The sequence below is a fragment of the Megalobrama amblycephala genome, linkage group LG10 (genome assembly GCF_018812025.1).
Source record: "Megalobrama amblycephala isolate DHTTF-2021 linkage group LG10, ASM1881202v1, whole genome shotgun sequence".
NCBI lineage: Eukaryota > Metazoa > Chordata > Actinopteri > Cypriniformes > Xenocyprididae > Megalobrama > Megalobrama amblycephala.
The window spans coordinates 1,283,928-1,301,215 of NC_063053.1; the positions used below are offsets into that span (position 1 = coordinate 1,283,928).

Sequence of the window (17,288 nt, forward strand, 5' to 3'; positions counted from 1 at the left end):
AAGTAGTGTGTATGAGTGTTTAACTTTTTTTTTGTACTAAAAACATCTGTGAACAAGCAAATAAAGCTTGCAAATGTATAGATTTAAAATACTGTCTGAGGCTGATTTTTGTCTGCTCAGAGCAACAGTTTTTCCCTTCATTATAGGTCATGGAAATTCAGCATTTTAGTCAGTGAAAGTCAGGGAAAAGTCAGGGAATTTGACATTTGGCTTAGAGTGGGAACCCTGTATAATAAGATCCCCTTCCTACATCACAAGCGGCTCATTTTTTCACATGCTTGCAGAGAAAGATTTGCCAAAACTAAGTTACTGGGTTGTCATTTTTCACTTTTTCTGGCTTAGTGGATGCACCGGAGACCCGATTATAGCACTTAAACACGGAAAAAGTCAGATTTTCGTGATATGTCCCCTTTAATGTTAACTAATAGCCAAACACCCACTTTTCCCCATCCAATAAATTGGAAAATCAATGTAAAATGGGTTGCAAATGCCATTTCCTTGTGTAGAGTAGAGTCACATTTCACAGAATTCATTGTGATCAGATCTCGCTGCTTCTAATCATGATGAATAATTTACACCGTTACAAATTAAAACGTAATGCATGTAAATCTCGAATGTCTGTTGTCTTTTCCTCCGCACCTAAATTTCATGCTCTCTTGACAGGACATCCATGCTATGCTGGTGCTCGAGGCCAATGGAAGTCTGGTGTTGTACACAGGAGTCACACGGGTGAGGCTTGATTGCATCTGCGGTTTTTCACCTCTGAAATGACATTATTAGTGGCCTGAGTCATTTTTTCCACTTTCGGCTCTTTTGTTCTGAGATGTCTGTAATATGCAGTGTGTCCGCCATGCATAGTTCTCCTTTATTAAAAAAGCCGAAGGCATCCGTGCATTACAATTTGCGCTCAAAGCCTAGTGTTGAGTCTAATACATCATCTCATTCCATCATGTTCCCCACCAATCACTAGAGATTTGAAAATTGGTTCCAGGTGAGTCACTCATCTCTGGATGAGAGATTGTCATTAGTGCTGGAGAGAATGCTGGGATTCTTTGCAGACACACAGGCATGTCTGTTTATACTGTTAGATTCATATAATGTATTAATGTCATTAAATGCTACTTGCAGATGTATGCGTGATTGATGTATAAAAAGCCTCTTGATGATAATGTGCGTTTCAGATGTGGATGACTCACCTCTAACCAATTTTCTAGGTCTAGTTCTCCAGTGATTGGTTGAAAATATGATTGATCAAGGTGACCTATCCAGCTGAATACAAATGCTGCATCCCAATGTTATTCGTCTTAGTTATATTGTATGTGATGGTGATCTGTCCCACACATACACACACAATTTAATTGGTTAAGGAAGCCTGAAGTGGCCAAAAATCATTAATTTATATTATATAGGACAGATCATATCACATACTATAACACTTTTGTATTCTGTTGAGTAGGTCACCTTGATCAATCAAATTTTCAGCCAATCACTAGAGAGCTAGACCTAGAAAATACTAGGTTTCAGGGTCTGTGGTATCAAGAGACACTTATCTTGTTGTAGCGTGTCGTTATACTTTCCATTAAAACATTGACAGCCAATCAGAATCCATCCTGCTTTAAAGAGCTCGAGCATTTAAAGCGGGAAATGACAAAACTGCAGCGCGCTCAAGATAAACTGAATGATGTCAGTGTCGTTGTTATTTTATTTATCATTCTTGTTGTGAATGCATACACTATGTGATGTAGTTTAGACTAGTGCACGTGCATATTTAGAGTGCACGCTTTCACCGCATGATTTAGTCTATTAAAATGCATTTATAATGCCTCCAGAATTCAAGATAAGGGCCAAAAATGCACCTGTATGTCTTTTTATATTTATATAATTTAATATAGTTAACCAATATTACACGATGAGCACCATTTATCTCCAAATATCAAAATGATTACAAATGTGATATAGATTTTACACAATGTACAGTTTAATAAACAAGCAGTGACTAACATTTTAGACACCAAATCGCCTTTTTCGCTCTCTTTTGCCAACGAAAATGGTTCTAAACAAAGTCCACAGCATTGTTTTGCGTAATAATTTCAAATAACAGTATTTAACTTTTTATTTTTCATCATTTAAAAACATTATTTATGCATTTGTAACTGCTCTTGACTTTAATAAAGTTTAATCTATGCATTAGATTACAATTTCTGTACCTGAAAATCTCCTGTTTAAGCCTACATAACCTGAAAAGCACCATTTATTTCGTTTATGTTTGTTCTGTTGTATTTATTTGTGCTATTACTTGTAATTTGATTATTTGTTCTTGTTTTATTACTTACTGTTTACATATATTTAAAATTTAAGTGAGTTAATCTAGTAGCTTTTGGTGTCATAACCTTATTTATTAAGGTTACATGTATCAAAAACCACAAAAACACTAATTAGGCTTATTTTATAGGCCCTTTTTTTCATATTTACCTGTGGCCATATATATATATTTATATATAATATATAGAAATTGAATAGTTATCAAACACTTTACAGTCTTCACTGCATAAATTATAAATGAAATATAGATTAATCCGTATTAAAGCTATAATTTTCTATGTTATCTTTGTTCTTTGATTAACATTAATGACATCATCACAGCAACTAGTTTATTAGGCTGCTGTCACTTTAAGAGCTGCTGCTGCCGAACATGATGGAAAAAAGGGATTAATTGCGTTAAGTTAAAGGGTTAGTTCACCCAAAAATGAAAATTCTGTCATTTATTACTCACCCTCATGTCGTTCCACACCTGTAAGACCTTCATTAATCTTCAGAACACAAATTAAGATATTTTTGATGAAATCCGATGGCTCAGTGACATTTCCTCTCTCAAGATCCATTAATGTACTAAAAACATGTTTAAAACAGATCATGTGACTACAGTGGTTCAACCTTAATGTTATGAAGCGACGAGAATATTTTTGTGCACAAAAAAATAACAAAATAGCAACTTTATTCAACAATATCTAGGTTTCAAATCACTGCTTCATGAAGCTTTACGAATCTTTTGTTTCGAATCAGTGTTTCGGAGCGTGTATCAAACAGCCAAAATCACGTGATTTCAGTAAACGAGGCTTCATTACGTCATAAGTGTTTCAAAGTTTCAATGGTTCACCACTGGGGGGCGTGACTGGCAGTTTCGAAGCTTCATGAAGCAGTGTTTTGAAATCCCCCATCACTAGATATTGTTGAATAAAGTCGTTTTTGTTTTTTTGGCGCACAAAAAATATTCTCGTCGCTTCATAACATGAAAGTTGAACCACTGTAGTCACATGAACTGATATAAATATATCTTTAGTAGCTTTCTGGGCATTGAAAGTGTTAATTAACTTGCCTGGCCTCACTGAGCCATCAGATTTCATCAAAAATAGCTTAATTTTTGTTCTGAAGATGAACGAAGGTCTTACAACATGAATAATTGACAATTTTCATTTTTAGTTAAACCGTTTAATTAATAAAAATATTTTTAATGCATTAAACTTAAAAAATTAATTGCATGTGTTAACTGAAAGCTCTTATTTTGTCAGCACTAGTTATATCTAAATGTTTAGATATAACTAGTTACTAGCTACAAAAACGTTCTTAAAGGGGTGATATGACACTCTTGTTACTAGCGACACCGGTGGCCGTTAAGTGAACTGCAGCCAGCAACTTATTGTTCGTGCATGTGCACACGTAATGCACTAAATGTGATTCGTTACTTTTAAAATTGATAAATAAAGTCTACTCCAAAAATAATAATAATAATAATAATAATAAAAATAAGAAGTATATAATGAGCGATAAAATTGGTCCTTAATTTTCAGTCGGCTCTTTTTAAGATGCACATACGCTTTGACACACCTACTTTATATACATAAACAGAATTATTATTCTCATTACCTACGAAGTAATTCAGTTTTAAGGCTTTGGTAACACAAAACCATCCAGTTTCTAAGCTAATAATCATGACTTTTTTTACTTCCAGGTCAGCAAAGTGTTCGTCCCTGGCCTTCTGTCTCCTACCTTCAGTGTGCAGAACCACCAGCCGCCGTTAATCACTCCTCTGGAGAACATCAGCACCCCCGCCAGGGCCTCGGTTCAGCATATCAGCCGACTGGAGGAGGTACTGCAGTGTGTGTGTGTGTGTGTGTGTGTGCTATATTCTAGCCAATTAGTTAGACTAATTGAGTCATATATGTAAGACAAGACTACATTCTTAGAGAGGACTCTTGATATTATGTCCTAATGCTAATGGCCTTCCACTTTGTTCTTACAAGTGGATCAATATCAGTATTAAATCACAGTAATATGGCCTGCTCCATTATTTTTGTTCTTAAACAACAAAAACAACTCTGAGGCTGGTTTGATAATCTAATTTTGTGAAACAGAGATCAATGATTGATAGTGTGCTTAATGAATTATTAATGTTTAACGTGAAGTATTACACCATTGATAAAAGCAAATGCCTCCTAAACCACAAACAGCTTTTTTATTCACTTCAAATCCCCAGAACTACATTAAGGCCTGATGATGATGTTGTTGTATAGACAAACAAATTATAGACACACAATTTGTTCCTTTTTATTAAGATAATTGCCAATAATGGTCAAAAAAAGCATCCACAAATACCTTTTTTAGTAATATTTTTGAGCATTTCATGCATTTTTTATTAGGAAAAGTGAATGTTAAAGTGCCTCTTGTTATTTTAAAGGTTCCTAACCTATCCTACGACAGGTTCACATGCATCCACAGTCCAAAAAACACTTAAATTTTCCAGTCTCTACAGTGTTTGAAAGCGGGGTTGATGTTGTTCACAGGCATCCAATCAAGATCATAGGCTGGCATTATGCAAATTTGTTACAAACTTAAAGGAAGTAAGACTTTTTACGTTCACAAACAGCTATATTACACACTGTATGGAAGGTAATATCTGAAAAAGCATAACAGGAGCACTTTAAATGGAAACGGAAATGGGCATGAACCTTGTCACTCTTTAATGCTTTTGTGTTTGATTATCCGATTCCTCATCTCCTGCTCTCAGATTGGCATGCCGTCTCCGGTGTTGGAGTTCCGCAGCTCGACGCAGCACCACGAGTCATCATGGCTGGACGACTCTCCATTCCAGCACGCTGCACCTCACATCCAAACCCTCCGAGACCCCGTCAGCAACAGAGTCACGCTGGTTAGTGCAGCCGTCACCTCTCAGCATATTTATTGATATTCCTGAGTCAAAGCTGAGCGTTACTGAAATCATTATAATGCTCTTTTAGAGACAAGGAAGAGGGCTGAGTATTTTTAGAATGGGTTATAATTGATATGATGCTGTTATTATTATTATTATTATTATTATTATTAAAATTTCCTGATAATTTACTCACCTCCATGTGATGTTCATGTCTTTCTTTCTTCAGTGGAAAAGAAATGAAGGTTTTTGAGGAAAACATTCCAGGATTTTTCTCCATATAGTGGACTTCACTGGGGTTCAACGGGTTGAAGGTCCAAATGTCAGTTTCAGTGCAGCTTCAAAGAGCTCTACATGATCCCAGACGAGGAATAAGAGTCTTATCTAGAGAAACCATCGGACATTTACTAAAAAAAATAAACATTTATACACTTTTTAACCACAAATGCTCGTCTTCACTGCTCTGTGATGCTCCACGCATTATGTAATCACATTCTCCTCCAACTTCAAAATCGTTCGACATCACTGTTTCACCTTTTTAAGGCTGTTTGACTTAGTCTTTACACGTTTGCTTTGTAAACATTGGATCGGTACTTCCGTGACCTTTCCAACATGATTACGTCATGCGTGGCGCATCACAGAGCAGTGCAAGACGAGCATTTGTGGTTAAAAAGTGTTTAAAATTTTATATATTTTTTTGGTTTCTCTAGATGAGATTCTTATTCCTCGTCTGGGATCATGTAGAGCTCTTTGAAGCTGCACTGAAACTGACATTTGGACCTTCAACCCGTTGAACCCCAGTGAAGTCCACTATATGGAGAAAAATCCTGGAAAGTTTTCCTCAAAAACCTTCATTTCTTTTCCACTGAAGACATAAAAACATCTTGGATGACATGGAGGAGAGTAAATTATCAGGAAATTTTAATTCTGAAGTGAACTAATCCTTTAAGCTATAATTGTTTCTCTCGGTTCATGAAGCTATATATCATGCACGCTTTTAATTGAAACCAGACATTAAAAGTCTCAACAAAATGGAAGTAGCGACAGATCTCCAAATTGTGACGTACTTCATAGATTAATGAGAAAGAAATGTAGGGTGAAAACTTGGTTCTTTGCATCAGCTTTTGATTGAATTTTGAGATTTTGCGTTTTAAGCGGACTAAAGTTTTCACCAGAAGATCAAGTTATGATATTGTGATTAAAGAGAGGTCATAATAAAAAAGAAACATGCATGGCTGAATTGTTCAGAATGAGATCTATAACATGCATGTACAAAATATATAGGGTGAATTAGAATTTTTATGCCGACTTTAATACCTTTTAACACACTGACACCAAAGTCCCTTTAAGATGAGTCATTTCACTCGGCGTCCATCTTTGAAACGCCTCTCGGGCATTCAAGTGCAGCTCCTATCTCTTTGAATGGGGAAACATCAAATTCTCCAAAGCTGTTCGCCAAGCTTTCGATTAAATGTTATATTTGAAATTGCCAATGAAATCTGACAACATAAATTCTGTTTCTAAACGCTCGAATCATGACAAAAAATCTGCATGTATCAAATGCGCATGTGCAGTCCTAAGCGTGCGTCTGACTGTTTCTATAGGAACCGGAGCTTCTAACAGCCGCTGCAGTGATGCGTGACTTTACCAATCGGCGATTGGCTCTTATTTAGAAGGCGGGACTTATTCCACCATATTGCGCGTTGCACTTTCTCCCATTCAAAACAATACGAGTGACACGTCTTGTGTTATTATAGTCGGTACTTTTTAAAATTTGCATAAAAGAAAATCAGTTCTGAAACAATCTGTTTCTAATATCAGCTAATTAATAAATATTGGAATATTAGTATAAAATAAAATAATATATAAATAAATAATATAATATATTAATAAAATAATATATAAAATAATTATAATTAATAAATGTTGGCCAACACTGATATAATTACCAATATATCTTGGATCTCTAATATACAGTGCATTTGTTTAGACGCATCGTTTACTGAATTAATTACAATTTATGCATATATTTTACTATACACTATATTTTATTCATTGATAACAAATGAGGGGTAAAATTAACATTATTTTATACATTATTTACCCCAGATTCATGATAAAATAAAAAATTTGACCGAGTTGTCAGTATATTTTACTCTTTTGTTATTCAGCCAAGTGGACACAGTTTTTATCTGATGCCTGTAATCTCAAAATGCACGACGTATCGCCGTCTGTACCACCGACATAAATGCAGCAGCTGCTTTCTAAATGCATTTTCAAAATGTCAGAGAGGGTCAAGATGCTTGCGTTTGTGTTTGTGCTGACCACTGCTGCTAAAGGCAGGATCTGGTAATTGCTTTTGTCGTTCAGTGCCCGGCTGTAATTGAGGGCTGCCACAGTAACAGGACATGACCGACATGGTGTGGCGGCTCAGACATGTGCACCAGGAGCCCGTCACTGTTTTGACAAGACTCAATAAAGTCTGCTCCCCTGCAGTCAGCCCCTCTGCGTTGTCATTTCCCACTGAACGTCATGTCCTACCAGAAGAAATCCCCTCGCAGGCCTGTCAAAGCAATCTCGCCGCGACCAACTTATGTGGGATGATATGCTTCAGAGAAAGGGTTTTAAAAATAGCCAGCGTCTAAGGTTTGTTTTCGTCCAAGTCATTGTAGAATGCCTGCTGCATTGCAATTGTTCTTTTGTTTTCGAGTTATTTTAGCAAAGGGAACAACAATAGTCTGGTTGCTTTTGACTAAATTCGACCAGATATAAATAGAAACGTGATGCCTGTAGATTCGTATTGCTAATTTAGTATGTGCTGCTAATATTCGCCTCTCACTTTTCTTTTGTTCAGGAATTGAGCTCCGGCTCCATGTTAAGAATCACCATTCCTGAGGTGGCCACTTCAGATCTGGGTAAGAGAAAGCGCTCGGATAAATACTGTCCAACAGCGTGATGCATCGCTTCCAATGCAGCACAGAGCTGAGTCACACGCTGTTTGTGTGTTTGAAAAGGCGCAACAAGCCATCAAAACACTCGTTTTAAAACACCCCACGTTAGGGCTGCTTGAAACTGCTATTTTCTGCAGTATATATTGTGATGTGAAGAAATATAGGAATGTTTACAAAAACACTTGAATAGCTACTTTTACACGATGTAATATAAGATCACCAGAATGTGTGTGTGAAGTTTCAGCTCAAAATCCCCCACAGATCATTTATTATAGCTTGTCAAATTTGCCCCTATTTGGGTGTGAGCAAAAACACGCCATTTTTGTGTGTGTCCCTTTAAATGCAAATGAGCTGCTGCTCCCCGCCCCCTTTCCAGAAGAGGGCGGAGCTTTAACAGCTCAACAACAACAAAGCTGGAGAATCTAGTGTTGTTTTTGGTGGCCTGTTTTAATTTTAGTTTAGTCTTTGTGTCAAGCTGTCATTTTATAGTTTTTATTAGTTTTAGTCACGTTTATACTCTTTTTAGTCAAGTTTTAGTCGACTGAGCATTTTAATCAAAATTATCCATGACTATTTTCGTCTAGTTTTAGTCGACGAAAATTGTATTTTAGTCTCTTTTTAGTAATGCAATTCTATTTATCCCAGTCAATATAGTATAAGTACATAGTAGTATAGATGAAACCAAAACCCATTTCAAACAAGGTTATCTTATTATGTTATTGTTACCTTATAGATAATACTTTATAATGCCTTGAGATGTCTCTTAACCCTTTAAAAACTGAAGACTTTTTTTAGAGGTTTTTTTCTGAGCGACATACACAAAAGTAGGGCTGGGTAAACAATATCGATTTCTCGATTTTAATCGATTCTCATTTTTATGAACCGATATTGATTATTAAATCCCAAGAATCCATTAGCCTAGTCTGTTTTCAGTTGATGAATGAGCAGAATATGTAGCGCCTCTCATCCAATAAATCGCAATATATAGCTATGCACCGTTACATATTCATTATAATCTTTAATGTTCTTCAATATTTAATGCATGTTTGAATAAATCAGTTATGACAGCCGCGATTTAAATGTTTATATTTCACAAAAACGAATTGGAGTAGAAATATGATTATGTAATTCTAAACTTTATTTATAATAATAACATCATCAAGTGTAATTGAAGTGTTTGTATATAAATAAGTTAATTTAACCTTCAGTATTATTATAGTAGTACCAGCTGACTCTCATGTGTAGTTTACAGCATTAGTTGAGAGATTTTTTCCTCTAGAAAATTTACCATGTGCTGAAACTGAAATACTACATCCAAAATAATCAATATCGAATCGAATCGTAATCGAGTCATATCGAAAGCATGTGAATAGTAATCGAATCGAATTGTGAAAATTGTGACAATACTCAGCCCTACACAAAAGTAAAGACTCATATCTCCAAAACTGTAGCAAGGAGAGTCAAAAGGTGGGTATCACTTGATAAAACACTTTTTAAATTTTTAGAAAATATAAATTACATTACATTTAGACATTTCCATGCTGAAAAACTGCTTATAAAATATGTAATTGTTTTTATAATTTTTCTTTTTTTTTTATTTGGTATGGAATAACTCAGGAAGGCAAAAAGGTTTGAGCTGCATCTGGTTCAAATTTTGTGGTGATAGCATAAAGTAGTAGTTTTTTTCGCAGCTAGATGGCGGTAAACTCTGGTTTAGAGGCACTTCTCAGCACTTGTTAGGAGTTTTTCAAAATGGTTAGATGCATTAAAAAGCGGAGCATTTTGTGCTATTCCACGTTGGAAAACGAACATGGATGGGTCCGGGAACATTGGATACACACTGCATCCCGGAAAGATGAGAGACATGTTTTTAGCCAAGTATGTTAAATCATTCAATGAGTAATATCTTGTGATCATTGACTTTGGATTCATTTTAATCGTGAGAATCTGCTTTAAATAATGCATTTTCTATGATCTGTGCATTTTTCATGAAGTTATGAGCACGTGCAATCTACATATTTACCTACATATCGGTCCCTTTCTCTATGTCAGAGGAAGTGACGTCGCCTGCGTCTGCGCAGTGCGACCTGATGCGAGTCTGAAGTGAAACACAGGAAACAGAAATACTGCAAAATAATAATAATAATAACGCGACTAAACGAGACGAAATAACGTTATAACTTTTCGTTTCGTCTCGTTTTGGTTAACGAAAATGAAGACATTTTAGTGTAGTTTTTATTTTGTAAACCACATTTAATCTCATTTTTATTCGTCAACAATATTGCATTATACATTTAATTATAGTCATCGTCACATGACCAGCATTTACGTCACGTCTCGTCTCGTTTTTGTCACGTGATAAAGGTTCGTTGACGATGATATTTAGTCAGAATTTTCGTTGACGAAAGCAACACTAAGTGAGACACAGGAAACAGAAATACTGCAAAATACTAATAATAACGCGACTAAACGAGATGAAATAACGTTAAAACATTTCGTCTCGTCTCGTTTGGGTCAACGAAAATTAATACATTTTAGCATAGTTTTTATTTTGTAAACCACATTTAGTCTCGTTTTTATTCGTCGACAGTATTACGTTTCGTCTCGTCACTCTTTGTTGTGTGTTCTCGGGGGCGGGGTTTATGTAAATTTTAGGGTTTGTGATGTCACAAACCCAGGAAGAAGCTTGTTGTAGTCCCTACCAGCCGTTTGTTGTAGTCCTTACAAAGCGATTTCTGGAATAAAAATCTGCAGTTATGGGTGTCCATATTTTAAGATTGATTATCGCTATTCCGCATACTTTTGGATAGTAATTTAAACAAACATCTAAACCAAAGTATTAGGATTCAGCATGTAATCTGAATCCCACAAGCTTGAGCTCGAGGCATGAATGATTCCTCAAATCACACAGCTTGTTGAAGACACAGAAGGTCAGTAAAGATGTGAAGACCCTTGGTCTTGTAAAATACTAAAATTTGTTCATCCAGCCTCGTCACTAATTCTTGAGAGAACAGTGACCACGTCCAGCGATGAATATCTGCATTTAAGGCATGAAGTCTTTTTGTTCACAACTAAACATGAATTAGTGATATCTAAAATGCCATTTTCCACTTCTTTTATTCGTTATCGCTCAGCGTCACACCACCACACTCTCAATGACTTTGCTTGGAGCTTAATTAGCAAACAAACAGCAAAAGGTCAGGATGGGCCTGAATAAAATGCCACTTTATTAGTGGTACAAAGACCAGCACTTTCAGACTAAAGCACTTATTAACAGGAAGCTGGCATTAATTGAGAAAATTGTAAAGAAAGCTGGATGGGTAGATGTCGCACGCAATCAGTCCAAGACTAAAGGACAAGAAAAACGCCATTGGAAACCTGCGCCCACGATGCTTTGTGGTGAACATTGTAATGGTAATAAGTCAATAGCAAACCGCTCTAATGACATGAACAGACCCAAAGCATGTATCATGTATACTTCCTGAAATAATTATAGTAAACACATTAGAAAAGGTCAAATGTCTAAATGTAGAAAGTGGCAGGAATGACTCACAGTCGTACTTCGCAGTAAAGCATAAGTGCGTTCATTAGTGACAGATCCTTGGGCACATCATTTATGCCAAATAAATCGGGATCTGAGTTTTACAAAATGACTACAGAAACACTGAGAGGTCTCAAGACATCAAGCTTTGTGCATCATGACGGTAATTAAACACGTTTAATTTAATACTGAATTATACTGTTGACCAAAAAAACATAATATTGCAACAACGTACTGATAAAGTTTATCCAAATAAATATATCCAGTCATACACTTGGGTTAAAAACAACCCAAGTTGGGTTGAAAATGGACAAACCCAGTGGTTGGGTTAAATGTTTGATCAATCTACTGGTCAGTTTTATTTAACTCAACTATTGTTTAAAAATGACTATATGTCTGATTTAAAATGAACCCAAAATTAAAAATCAGACACACAATTACTAGAAGCAACAATAATAATCAAAAGGTGAACATTTATTAATAAGCAATTTAATGTTGATTTGTTTAATTATTATTTATTAAACGTATTACATTTTCGTTTATTAAACATACTAATACATTTTCATTTCCATCATATTTTGGGTTCATTTTAAGTGATCAATACAGTAATTTTTAATCAATAGTTGAGTTAAATAAAACTACCCAACAGGTTGATCAAACATTTAACCCAAGAGTTGGGTTAAAACAACCCAATCACTGGTTTTGTCCATTTTCAACCCAACTTGGGTTGTTTTTAACCCAACATTTTTTAGAGTAGTCTAAAATTAATGAATATGACATTACAAAAATAACACGGTCTCATTGTTAATGTTAGTTAATGCATTAGCTTACAGTGAGTGATCTCTTTTAAAAGCATTTATTAATCTTGAATAATGTTATGTAGAAGACAAAATTTAAGGATTGTTCATGTTAGTTCATAGTGCATTAACTATTTTTAACCTGACACATTTATTTATTGAAATTATTATGTGTATGTCTTTAAAAACCTTAAAGGGATAGTTTCTAAAAGTTGTAACTTCTTCCTGAGTCTCTCCATCAGTGTCGACTCCGGTTTGAACAATGTAAGGCTGAACACTTTCGTCATTTTGGCTGCGTGAGATTCTCCAGCTTTGTTGTTGTTGAGCTGTTAAAGCTCCGCCCTCTTCTGGAAAGGGGGCGGGAGCAGCAGCTCATTTGCATTTAAAGAAACACACACAAAAATGGCATAATAGGTCCCCTTTAACTCTTAAAAATGCAAGCTACAAACTCAGAATTGTGTGAGACTTGGAATTGCAAGAAATAAATTCGGAATTCTGAGATTAAAAAGTCGCAATTACTTTTTTTTTTTTTTGTGAAAAATGGAAATGTTTCCATACTTAAATGTTGAATATTCAAATCGTTCAGATTTTTTTTCAAATTATCTATTGATACACATAACAAGGCTTTTACTCAAAAAAAAAAAAAAAACCCCGAATTAAAATCATCTTGCTGCAGAAATCAACCTCATATCTCAACATCCTCTCTGTATCAGGTCATGTATCCCCCGTGTCACGCAGTCGAGCTCTTTGGCAAACAGTCATCTATAAACCTCCTCGAGTGTAGTGGCCCTTCGCTTGGTTCCCCTCTGTTCTCCACCCCCTCGCTCAGATGTGTGTTCCAGCTCCGGCTGTGTCCTTTGAAGTGCCGGCCCCCTCCGTGTGCACCTTCTATAGGATCACCTCCGCGGAGAACATTCGTCTCCGTTATCTTCACCTACACTTACATTTGATGTACACACACGGGGGCGGGCGATACGACCTAAAAATTAGGTTATTTTTAATGTTAATCTAATATTATGGTATTAATTCATCAGAGATCTGTGGTGACAGCTGACTAAATCACATGTATTAGTGGTGCATCATCATAACAATTGGTTATACTTGGGTATTAAACTTCAGCATGCGTCTCTTCCCACATATTTGTGCTTCAGACATGAATGATGCATCAAAGTGCCTCTAAAACTCACCAAAATGGCATATTTAAATGTTTTTTCCTGGTAAAAGATGCCTTAAAATAGCTTGAATGTAACCCGACACCCTTGCTTCATTTAGTATACGTGGATCTATGAATATGCTAATTAGCCCCGCCTCCACTCACTCACACTCATCCACTCGGTCAGCTTTACTGTAGTAAATGACAAGGCTTCTCTAGAGACTGAAATATTACAGAAAGCGCCGCACCTTACAGTTGTGACTTTTGTTATTAACAGCTGATCTTTCTTTCATTCCCACAGTCAAACGCTGCCTGCAGGCCATCAGGTTTATTTTACCCAAGGACACTGCCATGAAAGTGCTGGTCAAGTGGTATAACAGCTATAACGCCCCTGGAGGTCCCAGCATGCACCTGGAGTGGAATCTGTTTGTTACATGCCTAATGACAATGATGGGTTACAACACAGAGCGGCTGACGTGGACACGCAACGTGAGTGTGACGTCTGTGTGTTTGATAACCTTGAGGAATATGGAATATAATATTGTGTAAAGTGTTCAGAAATTTTGTTTTGTAGCTTTAATTTGCTTGCATATGGTTTATATATTTTTGTTTAAATTTAATAAATATTTTTAAAAAAAATTTAATTTTTAAAAAATATTTATTTATCAATACAAAATACTTTATTAAAACAAAACACTATTTATTTTATCTATCAAAACAAAATACATTATTTATTTAGACAAACACTGTGTATATTTTTTGTTTTGTAGATCTTACTTGTTTGCATAGTTAATATAATTTTGTTTAAATACATTTTTATTTAAAAAAAAAAAATTATCAAAACAAATCACTATTTTATTTATCTATCAAAATAAAATACTTTATTAAAACGAAACACTGTATATTTCAGAGTTTGTTTTTGTCTTATTTGCTTGCATACAGCTTATATAATTTTGCATGAATAAATATTTGTAAAAATATTTTTAATTTTTTTTTAAATATTTATCAAAACAAAATACTTTATTAAAACAAAACACTATTTTATTTATCTAAAACAAAATGCTTTAATTTTTATCAAACAAAACACTGTATATTTCAGAAATTCTGTTTTGTTGCTTACAGTTTGTATAATTTTGTTTAAATAAATACATATTTTTAAAAAAGTTTTTAATTTTTAAAAAATGTATCAAAACAAAATGTTTCTTATATAAAAACACTATGTATTTTTTTTATCAAGACAAAATACTTTATCGAAACCAAATATTTATTGAAACAAAACTCTTTTATTTATCAAAAACAAAATACTTTATCAAAACAAAATACTATTAAAACAGAACACTGTTAATTTATCAAAACGAAATACTATTAAAACAGAACACTGTTAATTTATCAAAACGAAATACTTGATTTATTAAAAAACGGTTTATTTTATTTATCAAAACAAAATACTTTATTTATTAAAACAAAACAGTATATTTCAGAGTTTGTTTTGTAGATCTTATTTGCTTGCATACAGTTTAAAATTAGTCAAATTAAATTATTATTATTGATATTTTAATATGATAAATAATTATTGATATATTGCCCAGTACAATCTAAATCTTTAAATATGATCTTTAAATTTTTCGATTTTTTTTTTTTTTTGTGTAAATCTTGTGTAAAGTGTTCAGAAATGTTGTTTTGTAGATCGTATTTGCTTGCATATGGTTTATATATTTTTGTTTAAATAAATAAATATTTTTAATAATTTAATTAAAATTAAAATCTTTTTTTTTTTAATATTTATTTATCAAAAAATACTTTATTAAAACAAAACACTATATATGTAGTTTTTAATGAATGAAAAACACTATCAAAACAAAATATTTATTGACACAAAACTCTTTATTTTAATTATCAAAAACAAATACTTTATTTAATTTTTATCAAACAAAATACTTTATTAAAACAAAACACTGTATATTTCAGAAATTTTTTGTTGCTCGCAGTTTCTATAATTTTGTTTAAATAAATACATATTTGTAAAAGTATCAAAACAAAATGTTTACTATATAAAAGCACTATATATGTATTTTTTTACTTTATACTTTATTAAAACAAAACACTATTTTATTTATCTATCAAATGTCCAGTTGGAGAATGAAGCTCTTGTCCGTCTTAAATGCTCTTTAACATGATTGCATCTCCACAGCTCCATTTTGAAGTGCCTCTCTCTCCAGTAATCGCCCCGAAGAAGGCCCGTCCTGCTGACACGGGTTCAGATGAGGTCAGAGGTCATCTCTTCTCTGAACTTCAGGTAGAAATGTTGATTTAGACAGAAAGGCTTATAAAGATGGTTGTGACTTCAACAGGATTGGGCGTACCTCCGTTGCTCTGACTACCATTGGCAAGTTTCCATGCGACCTGTGGTGGCGGTTCAAGGCCTGGAGGCGGTGTCGCCCCCTGGTGGAGTGGATGACCACGAGTCTGCTCTGGGTTTGGAGTCGTCTGCCCTCCTCTTCCCACACATCCCTGTGCTCTTCTACGTTCTGCATCTGCTCTATGAGGACCTGAAGCTGGATGAGCTGCAGCGCAGCGGGGCGAGAGCGCTGGTCGGGCTGCTGCAACAGCTGGCCAAGTAATTATTTTATTTTTTGATAGGAATAATAATGAATAAAGTGGGTGAGACCAGATGACTCATGTCACCCAACTCCCAGTGCTGCGTTTCTTTGTGGTGTACACTAATTATTAATAGGATAAATAGCTGTAATGTTTTTCATTGTTTATTAAAATGTCAAGTGCATGCCGTCATGTGGACATAAACAAAACAGCAGTGAGAGTTTAATTGGTTGCCGTTTGATAAACCCATGTGGGCTAGAAATTTAAAAGCATTGTATTATAATGCATTATAAGACCAGATAAGGCCAGCCGTAACGATAATCCTCTGTTGACTTGTGCATATTGTTTTGGCGCCTGTTGTTTGTAGGTCAGCAATAGGGCTGGGCAATATCTGGGTACACATCTCTATATATTTATATATTTATTGATATATTTAAATGGTTTTCTCTCAGTCAGGAACCATCATTTCAACCAGACAGCCCATTCATTCTTGAAACATAATATGTCCCACAATTTAACCTGCTGTTATTTTTGAAAATAATTGTCACTTTATTATTCAGAGATGACCACTAGAAACAATTTCATGTCTTTATTCCGTCTAAATATTTTATATATATTTAGTTTATATAATTTAATTTAAATAAATAAATTAATAATCTTTAAAAATCTTTTAAATTTAACAAAAACAAAAATTAATCAAAACAAAGCACTATTTATTTTATTAAGACAAAATACTTAATTAAAACAAAACACTTTATCACAACAAAATATTTATTAAATCAAAACACTTTTTATTTATCTATCAAAATAAAATTACTTAATTTATTAAAAAGCAATATGTATTTAATTTATTTACCAAAAAACTTTATTAAAACATATTATTTATCTGTCAAAACAACATACTTTATTAAAACAAAGAAGTATTTATTTATCTATCAAAACAAAATACTTTATTTATTAAAACGAAACTGTATTTATTTTACTTATAAAAATTGTTTATTTTATTTCTCAAAACAAAGTACTTTATTTATTAAAAACACTA

At 34.1% G+C, this 17,288-nt stretch overlaps 1 protein-coding gene across 3 annotated transcripts in view; it reads left to right on the forward strand.

The window, feature by feature from the left end:
- The window catches only part of anapc1 (anaphase promoting complex subunit 1), an 84,239-nt gene that overhangs the window by 11,378 nt on the left and 55,573 nt on the right, over positions 1-17,288 (forward strand). For all 3 annotated transcript variants that reach the window (XM_048203882.1, XM_048203884.1, XM_048203883.1), the window contains exons 13-19: positions 664-729; positions 4,010-4,147; positions 5,066-5,206; positions 8,061-8,121; positions 13,950-14,137; positions 15,840-15,914; positions 16,000-16,265. In XM_048203882.1, coding sequence (XP_048059839.1) covers positions 664-729; positions 4,010-4,147; positions 5,066-5,206; positions 8,061-8,121; positions 13,950-14,137; positions 15,840-15,914; positions 16,000-16,265 — 935 coding nt within the window. The remainder of the gene's footprint in view (positions 1-663; positions 730-4,009; positions 4,148-5,065; positions 5,207-8,060; positions 8,122-13,949; positions 14,138-15,839; positions 15,915-15,999; positions 16,266-17,288) is intronic.